Genomic DNA, 22,758 nt, shown 5'->3' with positions numbered 1-22,758 from the left:
TTCTTCCATTCAAATTTATTTTCTTTCCATCACATTACATCACATAGATCACATTATCAGCATCATACATGGTCATCCATCTTTTCAAGCACTAGTCATAGGCTTGACATTCACACAAATACTCCTTGAGTGCACCACTCCTCAGAAAGTGCTTCTTCCGTGTGCGTGGGACTGCTGATGAAGACCAGAGGCCGAGCCCACACACAGGAGAAATCTTGCCCTCCAGTAGAAGACCCAAGGCTGGCGTCAGGTTTACCCTCATCTAAAAATGCATTTAGCTGTGTGTGTGTGTGTGTGTGTGTGTGTGTGTGTGTGCAATGAGCATTTAGAGGAAAACAAACTTACATCCGCCTTGGGTTATCAGTTACTGAAAGGGAAAATCTAACACATAAAACCCTTCAGTGTTGTATCTCCTAACAAAAAAAAACAGGGGAAAAGAGCAATGCTGGACATGCAAAACAACCTCAAACTCAACCAGACAATCAATCAATCAATCAGTCAATGAGAAAACAAAAAAGAAAGCAAAAGTCAGTTTTCACACCAGCCAGTGTCAGGCTCAGTAAAAACACAACAGGAGAAAATAAATGGTCATCAAATGAGAGATCTGACAGACAGAGCATAAGGGCCTGGACAAACAATAACAGCGCGGTAGAAGAAGCAGAGAATTGAGTGGAGCTGCCATTGCAATGCATTACATTACATTTGATTTGGAAGGAGATCTATTGGCTTTGCTGCTGCTGGTTTACACACAAATAAAAACTGACATTCAAGAAAGGAGCACATACATTTTGATGTGTGGAGAAAAAAACGAAGGCTTTTTTTATGCACATTTTAAGGGTTTTACTTTAGCTTAATATACTGGGTAAAGGCTTGGGTGGGACCACAGTAAAGCTGGATAGCACAAGGACAGGAAATGAAAAAGGAACGGGTGATCAGAGAAGAATCACTGTAGTGAAAAAAGGAAAGGGGAAGGATATGTCTATTAGGAAACACGTGGAAGACACTAAAAGCGTGCTGTCTGTTGGAATGTGCAGGGCAGGATAAAGATTCATCATGACCAAAGGTCGAAGGGTTATCCTGCCTAACAACAACTTAACGTCACAACCACAAGCAACCACGACAACCACACATATTCAGAAAGATTACGATTTGGCAGGGAGAAAGACAAAAAGACGAACAGTGTGCACGAGTAGCCCAGATGTCACTGAAAGCTTAATTCTTGTTCCATTACAAAGCATCTCATTGCACAAAGTAAGATGGTAAAGCAATACTGCATGGTTGTGTTATTTGATATGACATAGCAGTGTGGCGACAGCTGTCTGTGGGTGTTAAAAGATTTGGATACCGAAGTCAGGACACGGTTCACTACAGGCAATACAAACTAGCCATCAAATACAACAAAAAAGACTTTTTTTAGGTTTTACATTCAACATGTTTTGTTTTTCTCCCCTTTGCCTCTAAGCTACAATATATATTGAATCTTTATGTTTAATGCTCACTATAGCTTCTCAATCGACTTTAAAAAAAACAAGAAAGAAAATATTCTGAGCAACTATACTGTAAAAAAAACTTTTACTTTTCATATAACAAGATACGACAACAAAGAAAACAACAATACATAAAAAAGCCTTGCAGTTCTCTTTATGTTGCATATGTACAAGAAAGCCCTGAAACTGCAAATCCATCTATATCGTCACTGCGTGTCTTGTTTCTGCTTTCCATCAGCTGTATAACTCCGGTTTCCTCGCACACTCATTAACAGTCAACTTCAATCTCCATCCCTCGTTTTCTAGGTGAAAGTTGTTGAGAATGTAGATCTATTTTGCAAAAATAATCACCCAGTAAAGTTCTTTTGTCTAAGATCTGAGCACAACAGCAATTTTGTACCCTCAGTTCTTTCTGGCCATAACGACACAAACCACACTCAATGACCCAAGCTCTTAATGATACATCTCGGGCCTTGATCGCCACGGGCCACTTTAGTGCAAAAAAAATAAAAAAAATAAAGGTGGAATAGTGGCGGGCAACCGCAGAAACCTGTTAGCTTAACACATGCTAGCAGTACCATCCACTGCCAGCACAAGCATCAGCCTCTAACCCTGCTGGTGGAATCTAAAAGTGCTTACACTGAGGGTGGAGAGAGATCTGATGGGTCACATTTGACACTCCATCAATGACCAAAAAACCCAGAGATAACAGAATTAAAAGTGGTATCCAGCACTAATAACAGTATCTACACAGCTTCTACCTTAGCTCAGTAAAATGTTAATAAGAAGAAACCTGTTTTTAAGTAATGGAAGCACAAAGAAGAGCTTTATGGATAAAATGTGTGAGTATTGTGAGAAAAAAAAAACTCCAGGCAATAAAACACTGTAAAAGCATCTGTTATAACGTATAGCCACTGACTGAAACTGGTGTTTTCCCATCACTGAGACAGGGCAGGTGCTGCTTTCGGCCCTCGGCACTCCAAGGAAAGGCAAAGTAAATGACTACCTAAGTACCACACTGTACTTCTCAGTACCACACTTCTGAAACAGCCAGCACCACTATGTTTAGTACAATAAATCTGACACAGAGAGCAAGACATTACAAAGTCAAGATCACTTGCTAATAATGGGGGACCCCAGAGGTACAGAACCCCTATCCCTGACACCCCATTTAGTCCATCGGGCAGTGATGACACCCCTCCCACCCGCTCGGAAAAAAGAAAATCCTTTCACTTCAAAATTTGTGTATATAAAATGTCATGTATAAAAACATGTCTTGACGCAGTGCAACGTAGAGCAATTTCAATAGGTCGGTATACCTTTTCTTTTTTTATGTTCTTTTTATTGGCACTTTGTGAAGTTTCTGACCCAAAGAGGCCTGAAGAGAGGCTGCTCTCACAAGCTGAGAGAGAGAGAGAGGGAGACCTCTAGCTTATCTGGGATGCCACTGGAATAAACAACTTACAGGCAGAATCATTTTTTTTTTTTTTAAAACACAAAACAGATTTTTAGAACGGGAACGGAATGAGATTATTAACTACTATTATGGCTAACACGTGTGCTTAATATGCTTCTGCCAACTGACTTCAAGCCACCAATTAACAGTCAAGGATCTGCTTCCCAGCATTCATCGAGAAGTGATAACCGGCCCACTTTAACGTGGTATCAGCATAGAGCAGACGGCACGAGTGACCCTGTGGCGGCAGGGGACAGCCCAGGTGTTTCTATGGCGACAGAGGTCGGAAGTCTTACTGAACCTCAGTCAGGCAGCCCGCTTGAATGCTTGACGGCATGCTTGTATAGGAGAGGAAAGGCACTGTGTTTGTGTGAGCGTGTTTGTTGTACGTTCCTATGGGGATCAGGTCAGGTCAGGAGTGCTTAGAGAGCAGAGAGCACACGGCAGAATTTACATTCAAAAAGCTGCTGAAGAACAGCACGGGGGTTAATCTCTTTAAAAATACATATGCACCGTAATACCTCCGCCTGAGAGCTTGTTAGTTAGTTTTTTCCTTATCCAAACTGAGGGTCTGAGGTTGTCACATGTTGTAGAAATGGTGAAGCATTTTGAGGCTAATGTGTGATTTTGGGGCTGTGTAATTAAATAAATTAACTTGACCAAGCTTTATGGGAGGCAGGTTATCATCTTTAAAAGTCAGTATCATCTTTTATCACGGCCCTTTAAATCTACAAATTTACTGAGTCGACCTATAGCAAGTTCCTGATGAGCGGGGTCAGAAGAGCGACTCTTCTAACAATCTCTGATTGCATCAGAGATCATCACTAAGTTGCCCAATTACAAATAAACCTGGCCCTGCAGGTGTACAGTTTTAGGCTGGTAACCTTCAAAGAATAACTAGGTGACTTATTTAATTTGTCTTTTGTAGGAATGACTCCTGTGTTAATAATAATAAAAATCCAGAATGATCTTTGAAACATCATATGCTTGTCAAGTGACCACTGTCCTTGCATTTTGTCTTGGATAATTAATAGAAATACAAAACAGGACTGTTTCCTGTTTTGTATTCCTGCTTTAAAATTCTCCATCTTATATTAAAATGATTATGGCAATCTATCTGGGTGTCTTTTTTATGTGAAGCACTTGGTGCATGTAATTTTTATGTAAACCACTTTGAGCTGCATTTCTTGCATTCAAATTAAAAGGGTGCTTTTAACGTGGATTGGCCAATATTGCTGAAAATGTATTAGTTTTTTAAAACAATACAGATGAAAGGGATATATCAAAAACTGTCCCACTATCTAAAAACAAGCTACCACCTATATTTCATCTAAAGCTTGGAAAAGCTTTTTACAGGTTACAGGCCTATTCTTAAAAAGAGTAGAAAAATCCCCTTTGGTAAAACATTTTTAAACTTTAGCTCCACTTCCATATCAATCAGTTTTAAGTCAACCACCTACGCCGCTGCTCTCCACTGACTTGATTTGTTGCTCACTTTTCATTTTCAAATGTTGGACCCCAGTAAATCCTAAGGGTTAAACACAACATCTACCAAAAGAATAGGAACATGTCTTTGTTCCTTTGAAGTTAGGTCTGGTATCTACAAATGTTGCAATGCTGGTTAATGATAGTTATTCCAAAAGAATAAAGATTAGGTAACCTCTCCGTTTAAAACTGTTAGAAATGTATTAGACTACCTGACTTATTATCAGGCAGTGATTGTTTGGTTACAATCTCTATGTTATTCACTTACATGCACATACATCAGTCAGACAGTAAGTTTAAGTTTCAAAGGGCAGTTATCACTTCTTGTGGTAAACAATCTTCAAGAACATCAGCTGTCAAAGAAAAAAAAACTGAGCCTCAACTTTACGTTAATAACAATGACAACCACAAAGCAAGAAAGACCATAATAAATGCTCTAATTCTGCTGATTGCACAGTGCAACTGCTAGTTGCTTCAGCAAGTCACTGCTGAAAATAAACTCTATATAAGAAATAGATATCCACTCTCTCAGGCTCTCAGGCATGCGCTGTGGTTACAGTGATACAAAGACAACTTATTTCTTCAAGGTGCATATCTCTAACTAGAGAGAAGAAGAGAGGGAAATAATTTTCATATATAGTGTACATCTCAAAAATATTTTGGAAAGTCAAAAGGAAACATTTTGTACCACTTTTTGTGAGGGTTTTGTGCATCTTCGCAAAAATACAAGAAGTATATCTGGTTCTGCTGAATTTGCTTAATGAACGGGTGTGGATACTGAACAATATGTAGAAAACATACAGTCAGTATCCTGTAAGGCTGCAGAAGACAGTGATGCTAGGTTCAGGATTGAGCTTACACCAAAACTGTTGGTTGTAAGTGAACAGGCCTGTATGCCTTTGGTAGGTTTGAAGTCCCTTAAACAGTGACAATGAAAAATGGATATGCTACAGGTCTCACCGAACGAATCTGGTGTTAACCCTTGAACCTCCGGAAAGAGTCATGATCCACCCCATAAACAGTAAATTACATGATGATCCTATAATGAACAACAGAGTATACCAAAAAAGCTTATCTGTAGTCTTTAAACTTAGCCTTGAGTTGAGGCTGCAAAAAAAGTGAAAAACAAAAAAAAGAAATCAGAAGGCTGGGAATCCAATTTAAATTTTTCTTTTTTCCTCATTCATCAACAGAGTGAAAAAGTTTCAGTCTTAGAAAAAGTCTCCAAACCTGCATAAAGTTATTTTTTCTTGCTGATATTTTTTTGCTTTTTGTTTGTTTTTTGTTTTTTTTACGCACCAGTTTTATTTTCTTGTTGTGTTTGGAAACGGAAAAGAGAGAAGGAGGACCCCCTGCTGGGATCGGGGAAGCAGCACTGAGAGCTCCAATCGTGAAGAAATCTCCCCCGGTAACTCCTCAGTGGAAGAGTCCACCTAGCTGTCACTCCAAGTGAAGAAGAGCCCATCTCACAGACGCGGGAAGGGGACCGGATTAGTCGGTGAATCTCTGGCAGGCTTTTTTCCAGCGACAGGCTGTGCACCACATGTCTCTCTTCTCCATGCCGTACACCTTTCGGCACTTCTTCGCCTCTCCACGGGGTTTCCTTGGTAACAGCAGATGTGACAGCATTAAGGACATGCACACAGACATGCAGACGCCCACATGGGCATAAAAACACATATGTGCAATGCGCTCGAAGACACATAAATGTGTACCTGCGCATTATAAGGGAAGGGTCAAGAACACATACACATAGAAACACACAAGAACAAGTCAATATAAATGTTCCACATGAGGAAGCCATCGTTAATGAGGTTAATGATTTGATGCAACTGCAATTGTTCTTTTATATTTGATCTGATATTTGATGTGATATGATTCAGCACCATAAAGAGCAACTCAAGGTGTTGGCAGTGAACGGTGTCCTTGCTATGGGTCGTTTCAACATTAGCATGATGTAAATTGAGGTGGCTGTGGCTCAAGGCGCAGAGTGGTTGTCCACTTATCAGAAGGTCAGTTGTTCGATCCCAGGCTCCCCCAATCTGCATACTGAAGTTTCCTTGGGCAAGATACTGAACCCCAAATTGTTGTGAATGTGTTTTTCTGTTTCTGATGGCAGAGCCACTTAGCCTCTGCCACGGTGTGAGTTTGATGAAGTGTAAAAGCGCTTTGAGTGGTTGGAAAGACTAGAAAGGTGATATACAAGTACAGACCATTTACATAAGCGTCTCCATGTCCTTATTTTACTTTCCATCAACTATTAACATCAACTACTACTATTATTATTAACACACTGCTAGAAGTGTAATAACTGATATTATTATTAATTAAAGTATTAGGGCATCTGTGTAGTAAATGTATTTTATGCAGTAAAAATGTATCAGCCACTTGACATTTGTTAACATTGACAAACCACAGTGACAAAATTTGATAGCCTCTAACTAATTTGAAAGCGTGACCCCTTTAAAGCTGCAACTACTGATTATTTTCATTCTCAGAATACCGGTTAAAAATGCACCATACAAATTCACAAAGCCCAAACTGACATTTGGAAATGAATTCTTTTGTCCGACCAATAGTCCAAAATGCAAAGATATTCTATTTACTATCATTTAGAACCAAGAAAAGTAGCCAATTTTCACATTTGAGAAGCGAGAGTAAATGTTTGGCATTAGCAATTGTTGCAGCCCCAGACCACTTACAATTCATTGCAGTAAATGCTTCTAATTTGCATGAACTCCACTCAAACTACAGCCATAGTCACAAAGAGAAAGCAGCTCATTTCAAGCGACTGTGATGTGGAGGACAAAGGAACATAGAAGAATAAAGAAAGAAAGACAAAGGAAGGTAATGTGTTTTATCTTAAATCCAGTCCCATAATTGTGAATCACAAGAGATAAATGGAGCAAAACTACCCCTACTTTCTTGATCTACCCAAATTAATGGAACACTCTTAACACAATCACAGAGACACACACTGCTGCGTACCTGGTTCCTGGTGTTGATTTAGGTGCCGGTGTTATTAAAGCATGGTTCTTGTTAACAGCGGTGTGTGTGCTGACTGCTGGCTGCCGCTTTTCACCAATGCTAACTGTCCGGACATGAGTCACAGGCCCCTGCAAAAGTGGAAAGACATCATAAGTACATTGTTTAACATTATACTAATACAATGTGGCTCAACTCAATATTATATTCTTCATGACAATGACAGATATACAGAAAGACACAACCTAACTCTGTCCCTATCAGAATGAAGTAAAAAAAAAAAAAGTTATATTATAACTTTTTTTTTTCATGTCTAACTAACTAGTATGAGCATATAAACTAAAAAATACCATTTAATGTGGTTAAAGAAGGATTGTCTGCATTCATCAATAAATTAATGAGTGATTCTGCGTTATACTGTATTAAACCCGTTTACCTTCAATTAAGTCATGTGCACATGACAGCAGGCTGCTACAAAATAACTGCACACAGCTCTACATACATCAGACCGGTCAGTTATGGTATTCTGCCCGTTTATACAAGAGACATCAGAATACTGGAGCACATTGATCCTGAGTCACTGCATCTTTTCCAATTAAAAAAAAAAAAAATGTGCTGTGTCACATTTTAAGATATGTTGTAACTATTTACAACGTCAAATACAGATAGAATTATGACGCGATCATATGAACTTCTTTAACAAATTATTTTTTATTATTTGCTTGTTTTGTGATCGTACTGATCAAAGTGAATTAAAAGAGTGCACTATCTGGCTGCAGATCTGTGGTGCATTGTGTTTCCATCGTGCAGCTATTCACCATCCAGACAACAACATGATTTCCTGGTGAGGTCGACTCTTCATTTGTTGAGCCACTGTCGTCATGCGTCACTGTGATTGGCACAGCTGTTTCAGAGCGGTGAGACCAGTGATGTGACTGTGCCCGAGGGATTCACAGAACAGAGACTTAACAAGTTAAGGATCAATGTGGTCTTGTTCTTCCCAGTCTCACTGCAGCTAAACACTGCTGAACATTTTATTCTTTTAGACAGACTTTGAAAGTAAGTTGGCCTTAGTCACTGCTGTTATTCCTACGGTACCGTACTGGCAGAACATTCTGTATTGCCTTTGATTAATAAGAGCCACAATTTCACCTTGTGGAACCACAGCTGTACTGTGCAACTTCTATAAGCTTCCGATGTCATCAGGAGACAGATATGTTATCACTATTACACAGACGACATCCAGTTTTGCATTTCTGCAAAAGCTGCATTAATACTCTGTATTTGTGTTTCAGACGCTAGCACATGTATGGCTTAAAAGGTTTGTGCAACAGAACCGTGACAAAACATAGGAACTCGTTACTGTAGTGGACTCCAGCTAAAATACCTGCAATTGGTGTCATCCTGGGCCATAATCTCAATTTGTATGCCTACATAAGGCTGTTTTATTACACTTTAAAGTATTACAAGAGAGTTGCTGCTCACACTGCTAAGGCAAATGTTGAGAGATCAGTCTGCACATTTCCTCACTCGCTGGCTGCACTACCTCGACACAATCCTTTCTTGTCTGCCAAAATAAGCCACAGTTCTAAATCAATTTGTATAAAATTTTTCAACTACAACCAGGTGGAGCTCACATTACATATGTTTTTTGTGTCCCTGCATGTCAGTTTTATTATTGATTTTAAGATAATTTTATTGGTTTGTAAATCTTGAAGCAATTCTGTGCCTAAGGGCCTCTGATGTGCTTTTAAGATTCAGTCTGTGCCCCCTAGATCCCTCAGGTCCTCTGACTGTCTCCTGGCTGTCCCACGAGCCAGGACACTGATTCATGGCAATGCTGCCTTCAGCCACTTATAACAGCCTACTAGAAGCACTGTTTTTTTTTTTGTACTATTGTTATAGTGTGATTGCTTTTAATGTTTTACCTTTTTTTTTTTTTTAACGTCTTTTACATTAAATTGCATAAAGGTTTTATAAATAGCCATAAGACATATACAACATAGTGTTTGCTAAATATTTAACGTTCTTTATCTTGACTCAGTGTTAAACCTTTTGAATGACATATTTGGATGAATTGTGCCAAACAAAGAAATGCCTCTATATATAAAAAGATGATGGTATTAAGAAGCAGGGAGAGTGAAAAACTATAGAGTGACAAAAAAGCTACCAAAAAAAATGGCAACAAGCGGAAACAGCAGGAGAGAAGTTACGATTAAGATAAAAAGGCGTGAGACAAAGCCTCACTCACCGGGACGCCTTTGAAAATGACAGGAGGGGACTGCCACGACACACTGATGCCATTCCCAGTCCCAATTCCAGGCCCGGTGCCATTACCATTGCCTAACCCAGCCAGCTCAGGACCCGCTGGGATACTCACTGGAGCAGTGGCCTGGAACATGGACAACCACCAACCCGGCATAGTCAGGAGAGGACACGACAGAAAGGAGAAGGGACAGGGAAAGTGCAGATAGCAAAAGAGGGGACGAGAATACAGAGGGGGAAAAAAATCATATAAGGTACGGCTTTTCTCCACCTCTACATCTGAAATGTGCCTCAAAATCAACTCTGACCAAGAACACAACCACAAATCTTTTTTTAATTTATGTACAGAAAATTCAAAAGTTATCCGATTATAGTTAAACAATACTGGAAGCACATAACAGCATACAGAATAGCAGAGAGAGCATGAAGTTAGCAGCATGAATAGAAGAGTAGGAGTACAGTGCAGCACAGAGAAAATGACACAAGAAATAGTCATTGTAGTTTCACTGCGTATGCATACTGTGCCTATTTTTACGTGCATTTAGTGTTGTCATGGCAACTGAAAGTTCAATACCACCTCAAACCGCTGCGAAGGACTGAGTTAAATATTGAATATTTTAAAGATTTATACTTTTAACAAAATGTGTTCTTCCATCTGAAACCATTTCATTTTACCTCCAAGGGCACATAAGTGAGGAGTGCATGTGGATTTGTATAGTTTGAGGAAGAGAAAGAAGAAGGAGGACACAGAGAAGAAGAAGAGGGCGGCAGCATAGATACCCAAAGTTTCTACAAAGCAATTCAAATAAAGTGTTACGAGCAGGAATGTAAGCATAATTAAATCGCATGGCTAAAACCTTTCTGACTTAAAAAAATAGTCTGACTTCACTCTTCATGTGAACTTGAACCTAATGTTAATATCTGCAAGAATTTTTGTTTCATTACTCTCCCTGATATATACTCCCACACTGGTGTAGGAGTTAAGTAATTCACCCTGAGGCCAGAGCTTTTTTTTCCCACACTGATCTCAAAACACTGCCTCTGCAGATTCTATATGACAGAGATCTGAAACTTTGTGACTTGGTAGCATACCAACTGCTTAATGTTTTGTCTTATTTTCAGAGATTAAATTCAGTAATGTAGGTGTTTGTATGCTTGTGTGTGTGCGTTCAAAGTCTGTCTTGTGGCATGTGGGAATTACCTGGTAGGCGTGGTCAGTGCGGATGTGGCAGAGCGTGGAGGGAGCTGACTGACTGAGCAGCGTCGGGGCGTGGCTCTGCGAACCGTTCATATTGATGTGATCGGAGTGAGGAACATCGGTGAGTGGCAGGGGGAAGACAGGCGGAGGACCTGCCGTGGTAGGGGAGGTGGGTGTGAGGCTGGACAAGCCCTCTGTTAGGCTGTCCATGTTGACCTCGATCTCTGAGTAGTAAAAGTCCTCCTCTCCATCACTGTAGTCCGAGTCGTTGTTTCGCCTGCAGGGGAAGAACAGCAACGACTTAGAAACTCTTCGGGATCTCCCTAAATGAAAGTTATTTTACCTCCACTTTTTTATTTCAGTTTCAGCTTTGAAGTAATAATAAACCGCATTGGACCTCTTATACTTTGGGTCACTTTTGAAGACACACTTGAGTCAAACTTTAATGCTATAATGCAGCCCTTTCTCTTCTTGTACTTGCTAACTGCTCTGAACACAGCAGCTTTATTGATGTACAGCTTTACGCTCTGTTGGCTGTGCAGGCAATTAATGCTAGGTATTATAAACTACACTATACTCTGGAGCATCTCTCTCCTTCAATATCTTTTAATCACATCTTTATGTAGGTACTCTAGGTGTTGAAATTTAGTCAGTTTTTCCCCTTTCATTTAAAATTCTTCAACACATGTCCACACACTTTCTCATCTGCAGTCATCTGGCACAGGTCCATGATCTCAAATGGACATTGCTCTGAGAAGCATTAGCCTAAAGACAATGTGCCAGAGGTTGGTTGAGTAGGCCTATGATATTTTGCCATCGCCATCTAGCACATTATTTTCGTGCTGTTAGACATTTCTCTGTAAATTAGGCACAAAAAGAATTCTGTTTACTAAAAAAATGCTAATAAATAAAGGTGAATAATGTTTTTTCTATTTCACATAATTTCAGTTCAGTAGTCAGTATTGTTATTGTTTTTGTATTGTTTTCTAATTTAGTAAGAGAACTGGGGGAAAAAATCCATCAACAACAACAGCTCCAACCAAATACTCAAACTTCAAATTTACAAATTTTTGCATATATTTATGATTATGATGAGGGGTGCTCATGCAGGTACCAGGAGTTAAGTGGAAAAATTGTAAAACTCAGCTAATTTGAAAAAACAGACATTATGATTTTGATAAAATCTATCCACATATTTGTGTTTCGGTAAGATTACAAATGTAATGCTGATCTCCATCTATCAAAGGGGTATGATAAAGGGGTACACAGGCCCATCTGATATGGTTATGAGGGTACATGAGACAAAAAAGGTTGGGAACCACAGAGCCACATGGCCAAAAAAAAAAGTGCAGGAAGCGGTTACTCTTCCCAGCAGCAGGGGGCAGTAAAAGCCAGTGTGCTGCAGATGTCTTCAAACAAACAAGCTGGGGATAAAATGACAATAACTGTGAGGATAGTTTTTAAAAGTTTTTTATTACTGCTTTGTATTTCACTAGGTGACAAGTGTATCATTTAATTTTTATTTCTCAAGTGTCCCAAATATGATACAATGTGATACCTTGTACATTTTATATCATATTGAGTCATCTTTTAAGCATTGTGATTCTTCTTCTTCATTGGAAAACATACCTATAATATAAGCACAAGGCACATGTGTGAAGAAGCGGTAATACACACGCTTAGCTATACAGATGCAAAGGCTATTGGACAGCCTCCAAGCTGTGCCAAATCAGACCTGTGTCACTTTTCTTCTTGTCATACTGCGTTATTTATATCAAAAAGTTTAACACTACTGCCCTGACGCTGCAGAGAAGGAATTACTTAAGTGGCCTACACAGTGAAGGTCTGTAGTGAAGTTCTATGATGCAAATTCACATCATCCCTATCAATTTCCAAACTGATTTTGGGAAGAGAAAAAAAACCTAAACATGAATACAAATAAAAAAACAAACTTTTATACACTCCCAGTGTCACAATGGGGACCATCAGTGTGAGTCATACAGATCATCACACTGCCCGGTAGCGGTGGACGTTTGTGTGTGAGTCATTGTGGGTGTGTGTGTGTAGTGGTTCAGCTAAGACAAAAACTGTGGATAAGTGCATAATAAACACAAGCCAACATGAGAGACTAAGGGATTGAACCTAAAATATTTTGATTTCAAATATCAGTTTTTGAAACATTAGACCACACACCTATAAGAGATATGCAGAATACAACTGGTGATAGTTGGTCAAAAATTAAGCGAGCTCTCGGTGTGTGTTCAGTTTCTCACCCCAGGTGGACGGTGCGCACGTGTCGCTGGATCCCTGAGGAGGTGCTGAGGACCTTTTCACAGTTCTTCCACAGGCACTTAAACATCACCTTCATGGAGTTCTGAAAGAGATGTTCAACACAAAGGCAACATGGGTCAGCATCAAGTGTCACTATAAACACAGAAACAGTGTCTTAAAGTGTAAACAAGAAAGTATTATTATTATTATGCTGCATGTATTGTCATGTTCCTCTGTGTGGATCTCACTGGCAGCCTCAATAGAAAGGTCTTCATGGGGGATTGAGTGTCACTCTACAAGGGGCCAAATACAATACCTCATTAGAGAGCTGTTAGAGCACCAAGCCGATAAAAATAGAAACCCGATATGTGACAAGTTCAGACACATACAGAGTAAAAGACAAAGACAGGGAGAGAGAAGGGACATTGAAACTGTACCCTTTTCTGTCTACTTGACAGTACTCGCATGTTTGCTGAGATTGATGAGCAGAATAAATTGACTGTTCTGATCGGTTCCTGCTGTCTGCGCATGTTGTGGGCTTGGGTGAAGATCTATCTTACCGGAAGTGGTTTGGTGTTAGGGTGCTCCTAATGTTTAACGCAACATTCAAGACATGCAGAATTACTTACCCATATATACATAGACACAGGTACACAGGCACAACTGTGAAAACAACACTGACCTCTTTTTAACCTCTGAACAGCAAAAGTGGCATTTGTAAATGCTTTTCATAACCGATCCCCCCCTAATCTGATTTCACATTAAGCCCAGAAAAACTCTTCTTGGTTCATAAGCAGGCTGTAAGGAGTGGGTGTTCTTTATTTCTATTAATTTCTTTTATTCTATTAATTTTGTATTTTGTAATTTTTTTTTTGTTGTAATTTTAATTTTGCATATCATGGGGCTGGCAGCTGTCCCATGAGCAGGCAGGGACCTGCATCACTGCTAATGAAAGAAAGTGGGTGTGTACTCTCATTACCTTCCAACAGCCTATGGAGAAAGAAGGGAGGTAGCCAGCAGGAAAGACAGAAAGAGGAACACTGAGCAAGAGAAGTGAGAGCAGAGCAGATTTTTATCAATGGTATATTAACTCCTACATTGCTATTCAATTCTATTAAATGCAGAAGGCTTTATCTACATAAACAAGTGTGAAATACAAACATAAATAACCCAAGAATTGTGCATATATATATATATATATATATATATATATATATATATATATATATATACACACACATATACATATACACACACACACACACACACACACACAAAAAAACACACACACACACACACACACACACACACACACAGATATGTAAAAAAAAAAAAAAAAAAAGAAAAAAGAAAAAAAAGGGGGAAAAAGTATAAATAATAAATACAATAATTATAACAAAAGGAGACTAATCTACTAATCATCTGGACTATTTTTCATAGACTGTCCCTCCCTTTCATTTTTTTCAACAGCATGCCATCAACTAGAGCCCGACCGATGTGGGATTCTTGACACCAATATAGATTTTAAAGGGGGATAATTCACAGTTTACCGGTATGGCGGCATTTCTGAGCTGGAATGAAAATAGACCGTTTCTACGTGGATTGTGCAACAATTTTGCGCCGGTATGACTATGCAAAGGTGCTCCGGGGGGTGCTTTTTTAAACAAATAACTGTATTAAAGAAAGTTGTATTCTTTAACATGTTAAACATTTTATTTAAACTGGGCATTTCTAAGATTGTTGACAACTGATTTTAACTGATCATATATTTTATGTTTAAAATATTGATCTGAAAAGTAACTAATAATTATAGCTGTGAAATATTAAATGCAGTGGAGTAAAAAGTACAATATTCACCTTTTAAATGTAGTGGAGTGAAAGCAGAAAATGCCATGGAAATACTCAAGTAAAGCACAAGTTACAAGTACAAGTAAATTGTACTAAAGTACAGTACTTGAGTAAATGTAATTAGTTACATTCCCCCACTACAACATTGTTTAGATTCCGAATCATTATTTCCATAGATTGAACTCCAATCAGAAATGCTTTTTTCTTGCTTATCAAAACATATCATCTTTAGCAATATTTCACTGTTAATGCATAACATTAACAAGTATGATCAGCGCGTGAGTAAAAGATGCGGATGTTGTTTATTTACTTTCCAGCGTCGCAGGTGTAGGGTGAAATCAACACTCAACAGACTCAATCCACCACCAGCTGCAGAATGAATGGGAAGAGGTGCTATGGGGCTTACCTTGCGATGGGATCACTGTTTGTTAGCTTTCCAGTATGTATTTGAAAAACTAAAGACACTGTTTGACTATTTCTGCACCGTCTACTGTACTATCTGTAATACTGTAAACAATAGGGTTAAAAATAGCTCTGCTGGTCAAACTACGTAAAGACACCATTTCTAAAACACACCAGTAGTTGATGATCGAAATATCGTGAGAGCTGTGAAGAAAACTCCCAAAACATCAGTAAGTGACATCACCAACGACAGTGCAGGGGTGAAGGTATCACAATCCACTGTTCGAAGAAGACTCGGGGAGCAGAAATATAGAGGACACACCACTAGATGCAAACCACTCATCAGCAGTAAGAATCGGAAGGCCAGATTGAAATTTGCAAAGAAGTACAGAGATGAGCCGCAAAAGTTCTGGAAAAACAATCTTATGGACTGATGAGACCAAGATTAATCTCTAGCAAAGTGATGGAAAGGCCAAAGTGTGGAGAAAGAAAGGAACTGCTTATGATCCGAAGCATTCAAGCTCCTCTGTGAAGCATGGTGGAGGCAATGTCATGCCTTGGGCATGCACGGCTGCTTCAGGAACAGGCTCATTAATATTTATTGATGATGTAACTGTTGATGGTAGCAGCAGAATGAATTCAGAAGTGTAGAGAAACATTTTGTCTGCCAATTTACGGAGAAATGCATTGAAACTAATCGGGAGGAAGTTTATCATGCAGCAGGACAATGAGCCAAAGCACACTGCCAACAAAACAAAGGACTTCATCAGGGGGAAAAAGTTGAAGGTTTTAAACTGGCCAAGTCAATCACCTGACCTTAACCCAATAGAGCATGCATGTGAGGTGATGTCGATGGGTCACAGGCTTGAGGCAGTTATTGCAAGCGAGGGTTATGCCACCAAATATTAAATGTTATTTACTTTAAGATTATTTGTTCCATTACTTTTGCTGACCTAAGAATGTAATACCTAATACAAATGGTGATATGTCCTAAGTTGTTTAACACATCTAGATGTGAATACGAGGAAGTAAAAGCTGAAATTCTGAACTCTTGTCTCATACTCATCTTTTGATCTTAAACCCAAATGTCTTCAGTGAACAACAAAAACAAAGGAATTTGCCTTACCGTTCCAATACTTTTGGAGGGGACTGTATGTTTTGCGGGTGCATATCAGAAAACTTATATGCTTATTCCGATATATCTGTGATAAGCCCATATCAGCCCTGTATCTGCCCAAAAAAATCAACTGACAGATAAATCGGTCAGGCTCTACATTAAACTGCTCAAGTGGGCTGGCTATTTGCATGTTCCCATGTCCCCATGCTATTTAAAACAACCGTCTTAATAAAAATGACACAGCAAAGCTAGTCTTTAATCCCACTAACAATCACAAATCACTTAATTCCCTAAGCGTTTTTCTTGCATCTTAACACTGTTACAGTAAGACCGGTGATTGCCATGTTTAATAATCCTCTTAACTCACTGCCTGCAAAAAAAAATCAAAATCAAAACAGCCTGCAATCCAAAGGGCAGCTGCTCATAGAAGGTTTAGACCTCTTGGTCTGGCGTCAGCTATACTGCAACGTTCCCTCCCTCTTCCACACAACTTGTGTGTGTCTATCTTCCTCCCAGCGTCATCCTACTTCATTTCCTGTCTGCTTATCTATGGTGTGGCATGGGTCTCTGGCAGCATCGTCCTTGGAGCCTTTCTGGTTTCATACATTCGGCAGCTCAATAATCTTCACTGCCGCCCCACTCCAGGGAGGCTGAATTGCAAACTCCTACATACTGTACGGTGTAGGAGCACTCCTCTGTCACTGTACGAGGTATAAAATGTGGACGAAATATTGAGATTCATTTCTCCTCCCGTTGCTACCTTCATCAAGCTTCATTTCTCCTCTCCTCCTCTACACCCTCCTCATTTTTATGCATCCCTTAACCCTTGTGTTGTTTCCCACTGTTCATCCCTCTGCTCTCCTTCATTCATATGAAACCTTCCCACCTCTCCCCCATGAAAAGACGAAAAAGGGCCCAGACAGCTTGTTGACAGTGAAAACACTTGGACGTTATAGACTGTTTCTACAGTAAAAGAAATGGAGGGAGAGAAGTGAAAGAGACATAATCCATCATCCACACAAGCAGAAAGCGACAGGCCTTATGTCAGAGGCTTTAAAACTGCAGGGTGCTAACGTTTTCTGAATGTTTCTAGGGGATTTTCCAAGGTCTCTCCCTGCTGCTACTTTATAGAAATAACAAAAGCACACCCGAATTGTTTCTCTCAAACTTTGTACCTTAACCATTGCTCAGCGTGCGCTTATTTTTGGTTTAAGTTAAAAGTGGAGTGGACAGGATCTGGGGCTGCTGTGATAACCACAAAACCACAGCTGTGTTAAGCAACTAGCAGAGTCAAGAAACTGTACTGACTAGGGCTGAACGATATGGCCAAAAATGTTATCATGATAAAAACTTTCAAATCTTTCGATATTGATAATTATCACAATAAGTATCAAATAGTTTTTTCTTTCAAGTTTAAAGGCTGATTTTTGCTCCTGAGTGAAAGTTGAAGAAACCTGATGGTTAATGGTGGTTTAAACTTTTCTTTATGGTCAACTCTTGATGCCAAACAGTGGATTACATCACAAATCTGAGACAGAACATTCAAAATATTTATGATAAAATCGTAAAAGTAAAATTATGTAAAACCTTTTTCAGTCCTTTTCCTCAACAAAATAAACATCTTAATAAGAAAAATGAAGTCCTAATTCGTGTATGATTTAAGTAAATAAAATCAAATATTTATTGAATATTTATTGAACATTTGTTATATTGTTATTGAAAAAAATTATATTGCGATAATTATTGTTATTGTTTTATTGTCCAGCCCTGGACAATGACTCTACTGACTTTAGAGTTTAACTTATTATCCAAATGAAATATAGTTCACTTACTCTAACTGCTGGTCAGGAGTCTACCACTTCTTATTTGCATGATGTATAAATCGAATACACATATTGATTCAAATATTAAAGCAAAAATTAATTTGGCAGATCAAATCAAACTAAATATAAGTAAGTTTGAAAATGATACTGGAAGGTGTTGACATTGCACAATTGGTCTAAATCTAGAGCTGCTTTTTCACCAGTTCAATTTCAGATATTGCTAATGCTAATCTAAAAATTTACTAAACAAAATGACACCGGTATTACACTGCTCTGTGATTATGCCTTATTGCAAGTATAATCCAATTCAGAAAGAAAGGGTGACAAGTGAAATATAACTTTTGTTGAGTTCATAGCATGTTTACAATAAATAAGAGCTGCTGAATGGGAAAAAAATTGTTTAAATTAGCTTCCCATGCAATTTAACAAGCAGAAAATGTGAAAAATAAAAAACTGTATATTCTAAAAAATAAAAGTAAATTAAAAATACACCTCACAATATTTTCATTCCAAAATTCACTACAATGGGATATGACATCTTTACCTTTCGCTTACGAGGTATGGGGTCCTCAAACAGGAAGTGCGTGCTCTCTGTGACATCCTCATTGACATCATCACTTTGGGCCGAGAGCAGGAAGTTCTTGTTGGTTTCGTTGGAAAGAGGTGGGGACGGTGTGGAGGGCACTGATTGATCGCTGGCATCCCAGCTCCAGTTGCCACTGGTTGAACTGCTGTAGCTAGCCGACAGCACCTCTTTCCAAGCCCTGCTGGCTGGCTCCGGGACTACAGTTTAAAGAACACACACAGTTAACTTCAGATTAACTGCAAGATGGCTAAAAAGGAGATGTATCCTCTTTGAAGACAGCCAAATGTGAACATGAGTGTAAGTGCGCACAATTTCAAAGGCCTGAATTAAAAACAATATGGGCAAGATTATGTTGGGACTGTATGCAAAACAATCCTGACCCAAATTCTAACTCTGTGATGAAAATGGAACATCTTTCAAAAGCCATTCCTGTTGGATATATAAATGCTAATATATTTAATCTCTTATATAGAGTAGATATTTTAATGCCCTAACATTTAGCATTTAGCTCTGCTGAGCTCTGGCCATTAAGCCCAAACACAGCTTTAATTTCATGGACAAGGTACTACAGTATTTCTCTTAAGTCCTAGCCCACAAGCCCTTTCTGTACACTTTGGCCTTTTGACCAATCCAATAATGCTTAATCTATAATATCTGATAATCACCGCCGTGGCCTCACTTTCACTGCGGTAAAACAGCAACTCCCAAGATAGAGCAAACCTTAATATCATATATGTTGGGTATTAATTTAGGCCTATACCAACCAATTCCTGTTTCCTATAGAAATGAAAGAAGCTGAATCCGCGTTCATCTGAATATATAGCATAAATCAATTTGTGTATGAGGATTACTATTTCACAGAATTATTAAGGCCCTGGGGTGGTCGCTTTATATAAGACAGAAACAAAAAGCATGGCCAGTCCTATTTCATGCCCTAAAAATAAAAAATATAAAAACAACTTTTAATGTCAATATGCCATAAATCATACAAAATCCATTTTAATTGTTTAAGCTAGTGTTAAAAGGAGTTGGCACATAAAAAACAGCTGCTGAATTCTACAATAAAATTCCTATAGATTTATTTCTACTTTGCTCAATTGGTCAAGCAGTGTCCAACGATGTGATATGGGATGTGACATGTTGCCTTACTGACAGGAAGGCTACTGCCTTGGTGTAATGCTGAGGTAAAAGAAAAAAAATAAGGACTTTGACCGTCTGGCAGGGTTGGCATGGTGATGGCAGCCACAGTAATACTGGAAACAGCAAGAGGAGCTGTGGTGATAGGGTCAAGGCTGAACAGCTGGCAGTAAGTGCTTGGCTTGGGTAAGCATGTATGTATACAAAGATAAGGGAATAGCGCTAATAATCCTGTAAGACTCCCTTCCATTAGATGAATACAGGTTACCACGACTCAGCAGGCTGTGTCAGGGTAAACTAACATCAAGTCAGCTATGATGAGTTTTTCTTCACACCTCTATAGCAAGAGACAGGTGCGTCAGAGGGTAACAGGTGAGTCAAAAGTAGCCGAGAAAACTCCTGCACACTGTCTAACTTGCAAAAAAAAAAATATATATATATATATATATATTGACACAATGTTTCTGTACTAGACCTTCATCAGGCACGACTTAAAGTGAGTGACCTCCATTTGTTTACAGCGGATGAGTAAGTATTTCATGGAGTAGTTAACCCTGCAAGTAGAATACAGCTGATGCAGTGATGTTACCTGTGGGTGCAGAGGAAGGGTAGAGCACCAAAGGGGATGTGGACAGCGAGGTCAGGACGGTGGCAGCCATCACCTCCTTATCAGCATGGCCTGAGGGCTTCCTGCAAAACATGCAAATAGAGATTGACCACACAGGAAAAAGTTAGGTGTGGATTATCACCCGTCTCCACTTGACTAGGAACTTCAGCCATACTCTATAAAGCAGTTTGTTATTTTGAGTAATGGAACATTTATTTTATTAGAAAAAAAGGCCTTCTCTATGTAGCCCTCAAAAATATCAATAGTGACATTAGAAAAAAAGGTGGATGATGTGGTTGACAAATCCAACAAAAGAAGTAGTCAGCAGAGAGAGATACATGGTTATATGTACAGTAAATCTTGGGCAGGCAGCATAATGTTTGTGTGTGTGTTTGAGTATGTGCGTGTGTGTACATGAGGATGTAATGGAAAGCTTCTAGAATGAAAGGGTTTTGTGGTGTGTTTTTTGCACAGCTTGTACAACTTCGAGAGAGGGCGAGAGATGCTTGTTCCTCCCTTCCTGCCCTGTACACCCCATGCTGAGCAGTCCACCCTGAGCTTAAACCTTATTTACACTGTCCACTTGAACTAGCAGCGAACACATACACACAGCACACACAGGGAGCCCAAAGAGTGTGCTCTGGCATCCGGCATTCTGATAAAAATGTGACCGAGCCAACAGTAATTTGTGTCATCCTGCAGTGAAGCACAAACTTCTCTGCTTCACGCAGACTTATTCTGTTAATCTACTCGATTTTGCACTCTTCACCTCTGTTGTCCTTTTTGTTTGCTGTCCTTGAAAGCAAAATGCAAGGGAAATTATCTAAGGCAGGGGCCAAAAACTCACACACACACTTATGCACATTTGCACACACTTAAACACATTCAAATTCTCATGTAAAATCCCCAAATAAGTGAGCTGTCAAAGCCAATACAATGAGGTGAGTATCTATCCATTATGTACTACTATGTATGAAACATGCACATCCAGATGCAGTGAACTGTTAATATATGAACACACACTTTAACACTAACTAACACACATACACAAAAAGAGACAGAAGCAGACATACACATGGTCTGCAGCTTTAAGAGGTCCTTGTCCCGCCCCCAGACTTCTCCACTACACAACCAGAGTAAACTGGTTTGAGGCGTTCTCTCAGCCAAGCCCTAAGCCCTGGCAGAGATCCACTCTGAGTCTCAGTGCGAGCACACACACACAAACAAACACAAACACACTCAGCATAAAAACTCTGGAGTCCACAAACACGTACAAAAGTACGGTGTAAATCAGCAAGCGTATGTGTCCCTGATCACACACACACATTCTCACTCACACACACTCTTAGAAGTGACAAGACTTTAAAAACCATTTTATGCACACAGAAAAAGTTCAGAAAGTGTCTCAGCTCCCACGCTGATGAGAATGTGTTGGATGGGGAGCAAGCAGATCACAGAGGAATGTACCAGATATGAAAGAACCTCTCAGCGACGGTCTGGAAGTTCACAGGAAAGATGCTGGTTTTACTTCACAACAACTCAAAATATGAGTTAAGTGTGTGTGTGCGCGAATGTTTGTGTGCTCTGAATACAATGCGGGCAGTTGGCAAAACCATTGTGTATAATTATAAAATACCAGCATTGGAGACAATCACTGTATGCAAAGAATAATATCCACACCACAGCTAAAACAGAAGACGTAGCCAGAGGAGAGGCGGGCAGCACACATACAGTCTGGACGAGAGATAAAGAGATAACAAGATTAGCGGTGTCCTGTCTCAGTCATTAGCCTTGTTTTCAGCACTAAACAGGGCCAACCAGGGACACGCTTTTGATTTATGGGCCTCTTGTCTCTATCTTAATAACATTTCTGAGCCGTTTTTCTCAATTTGTTGCCAACATGGACAACGTGTTGTTAGCATGACTCTGGAATTAAGGAAATGGTGCTTAAAATGTGAGTTTGGAGTTCCATTTGCCTATGGTGTGGAAAAGTGCTATACTAATAGCATACCACTGACAGTCATGCATGCCTGTTTTTGATGTATGTATGTGTGTGTGTGTGTGTGTGTGTGTGTGTGTGTGTGTGTGTGT

At 39.3% G+C, this 22,758-nt stretch overlaps 1 protein-coding gene across 4 annotated transcripts in view; it reads right to left on the bottom strand.

Annotated features, from left to right (window-relative positions):
- Positions 1-22,758, bottom strand: part of slc2a4rg (SLC2A4 regulator) — a 49,616-nt gene continuing 26,858 nt past the window's right edge. For 3 of the 4 annotated variants that reach the window (XM_046057679.1, XM_046057682.1, XM_046057681.1), the window contains 7 exons: positions 20,650-20,750; positions 18,882-19,120; positions 13,150-13,250; positions 10,880-11,153; positions 9,665-9,805; positions 7,417-7,544; positions 1-6,031 (listed from right to left, as the gene is read on the bottom strand). In XM_046057679.1, the coding sequence (XP_045913635.1) occupies positions 5,920-6,031; positions 7,417-7,544; positions 9,665-9,805; positions 10,880-11,153; positions 13,150-13,250; positions 18,882-19,120; positions 20,650-20,750 (1,096 nt within the window). In that variant the 3' untranslated portion in view covers positions 1-5,919. The remainder of the gene's footprint in view (positions 6,032-7,416; positions 7,545-9,664; positions 9,806-10,879; positions 11,154-13,149; positions 13,251-18,881; positions 19,121-20,649; positions 20,751-22,758) is intronic. The other variant, XM_046057680.1, reaches the window with a different exon arrangement.

This window comes from Micropterus dolomieu, linkage group LG08 (genome assembly GCF_021292245.1).
Source record: "Micropterus dolomieu isolate WLL.071019.BEF.003 ecotype Adirondacks linkage group LG08, ASM2129224v1, whole genome shotgun sequence".
Classification (NCBI taxonomy): domain Eukaryota; kingdom Metazoa; phylum Chordata; class Actinopteri; order Centrarchiformes; family Centrarchidae; genus Micropterus; species Micropterus dolomieu.
The sequence above is the reverse complement of the archived record's forward strand: the minus strand, read 5'-3'. Positions and strand labels throughout refer to the sequence as shown.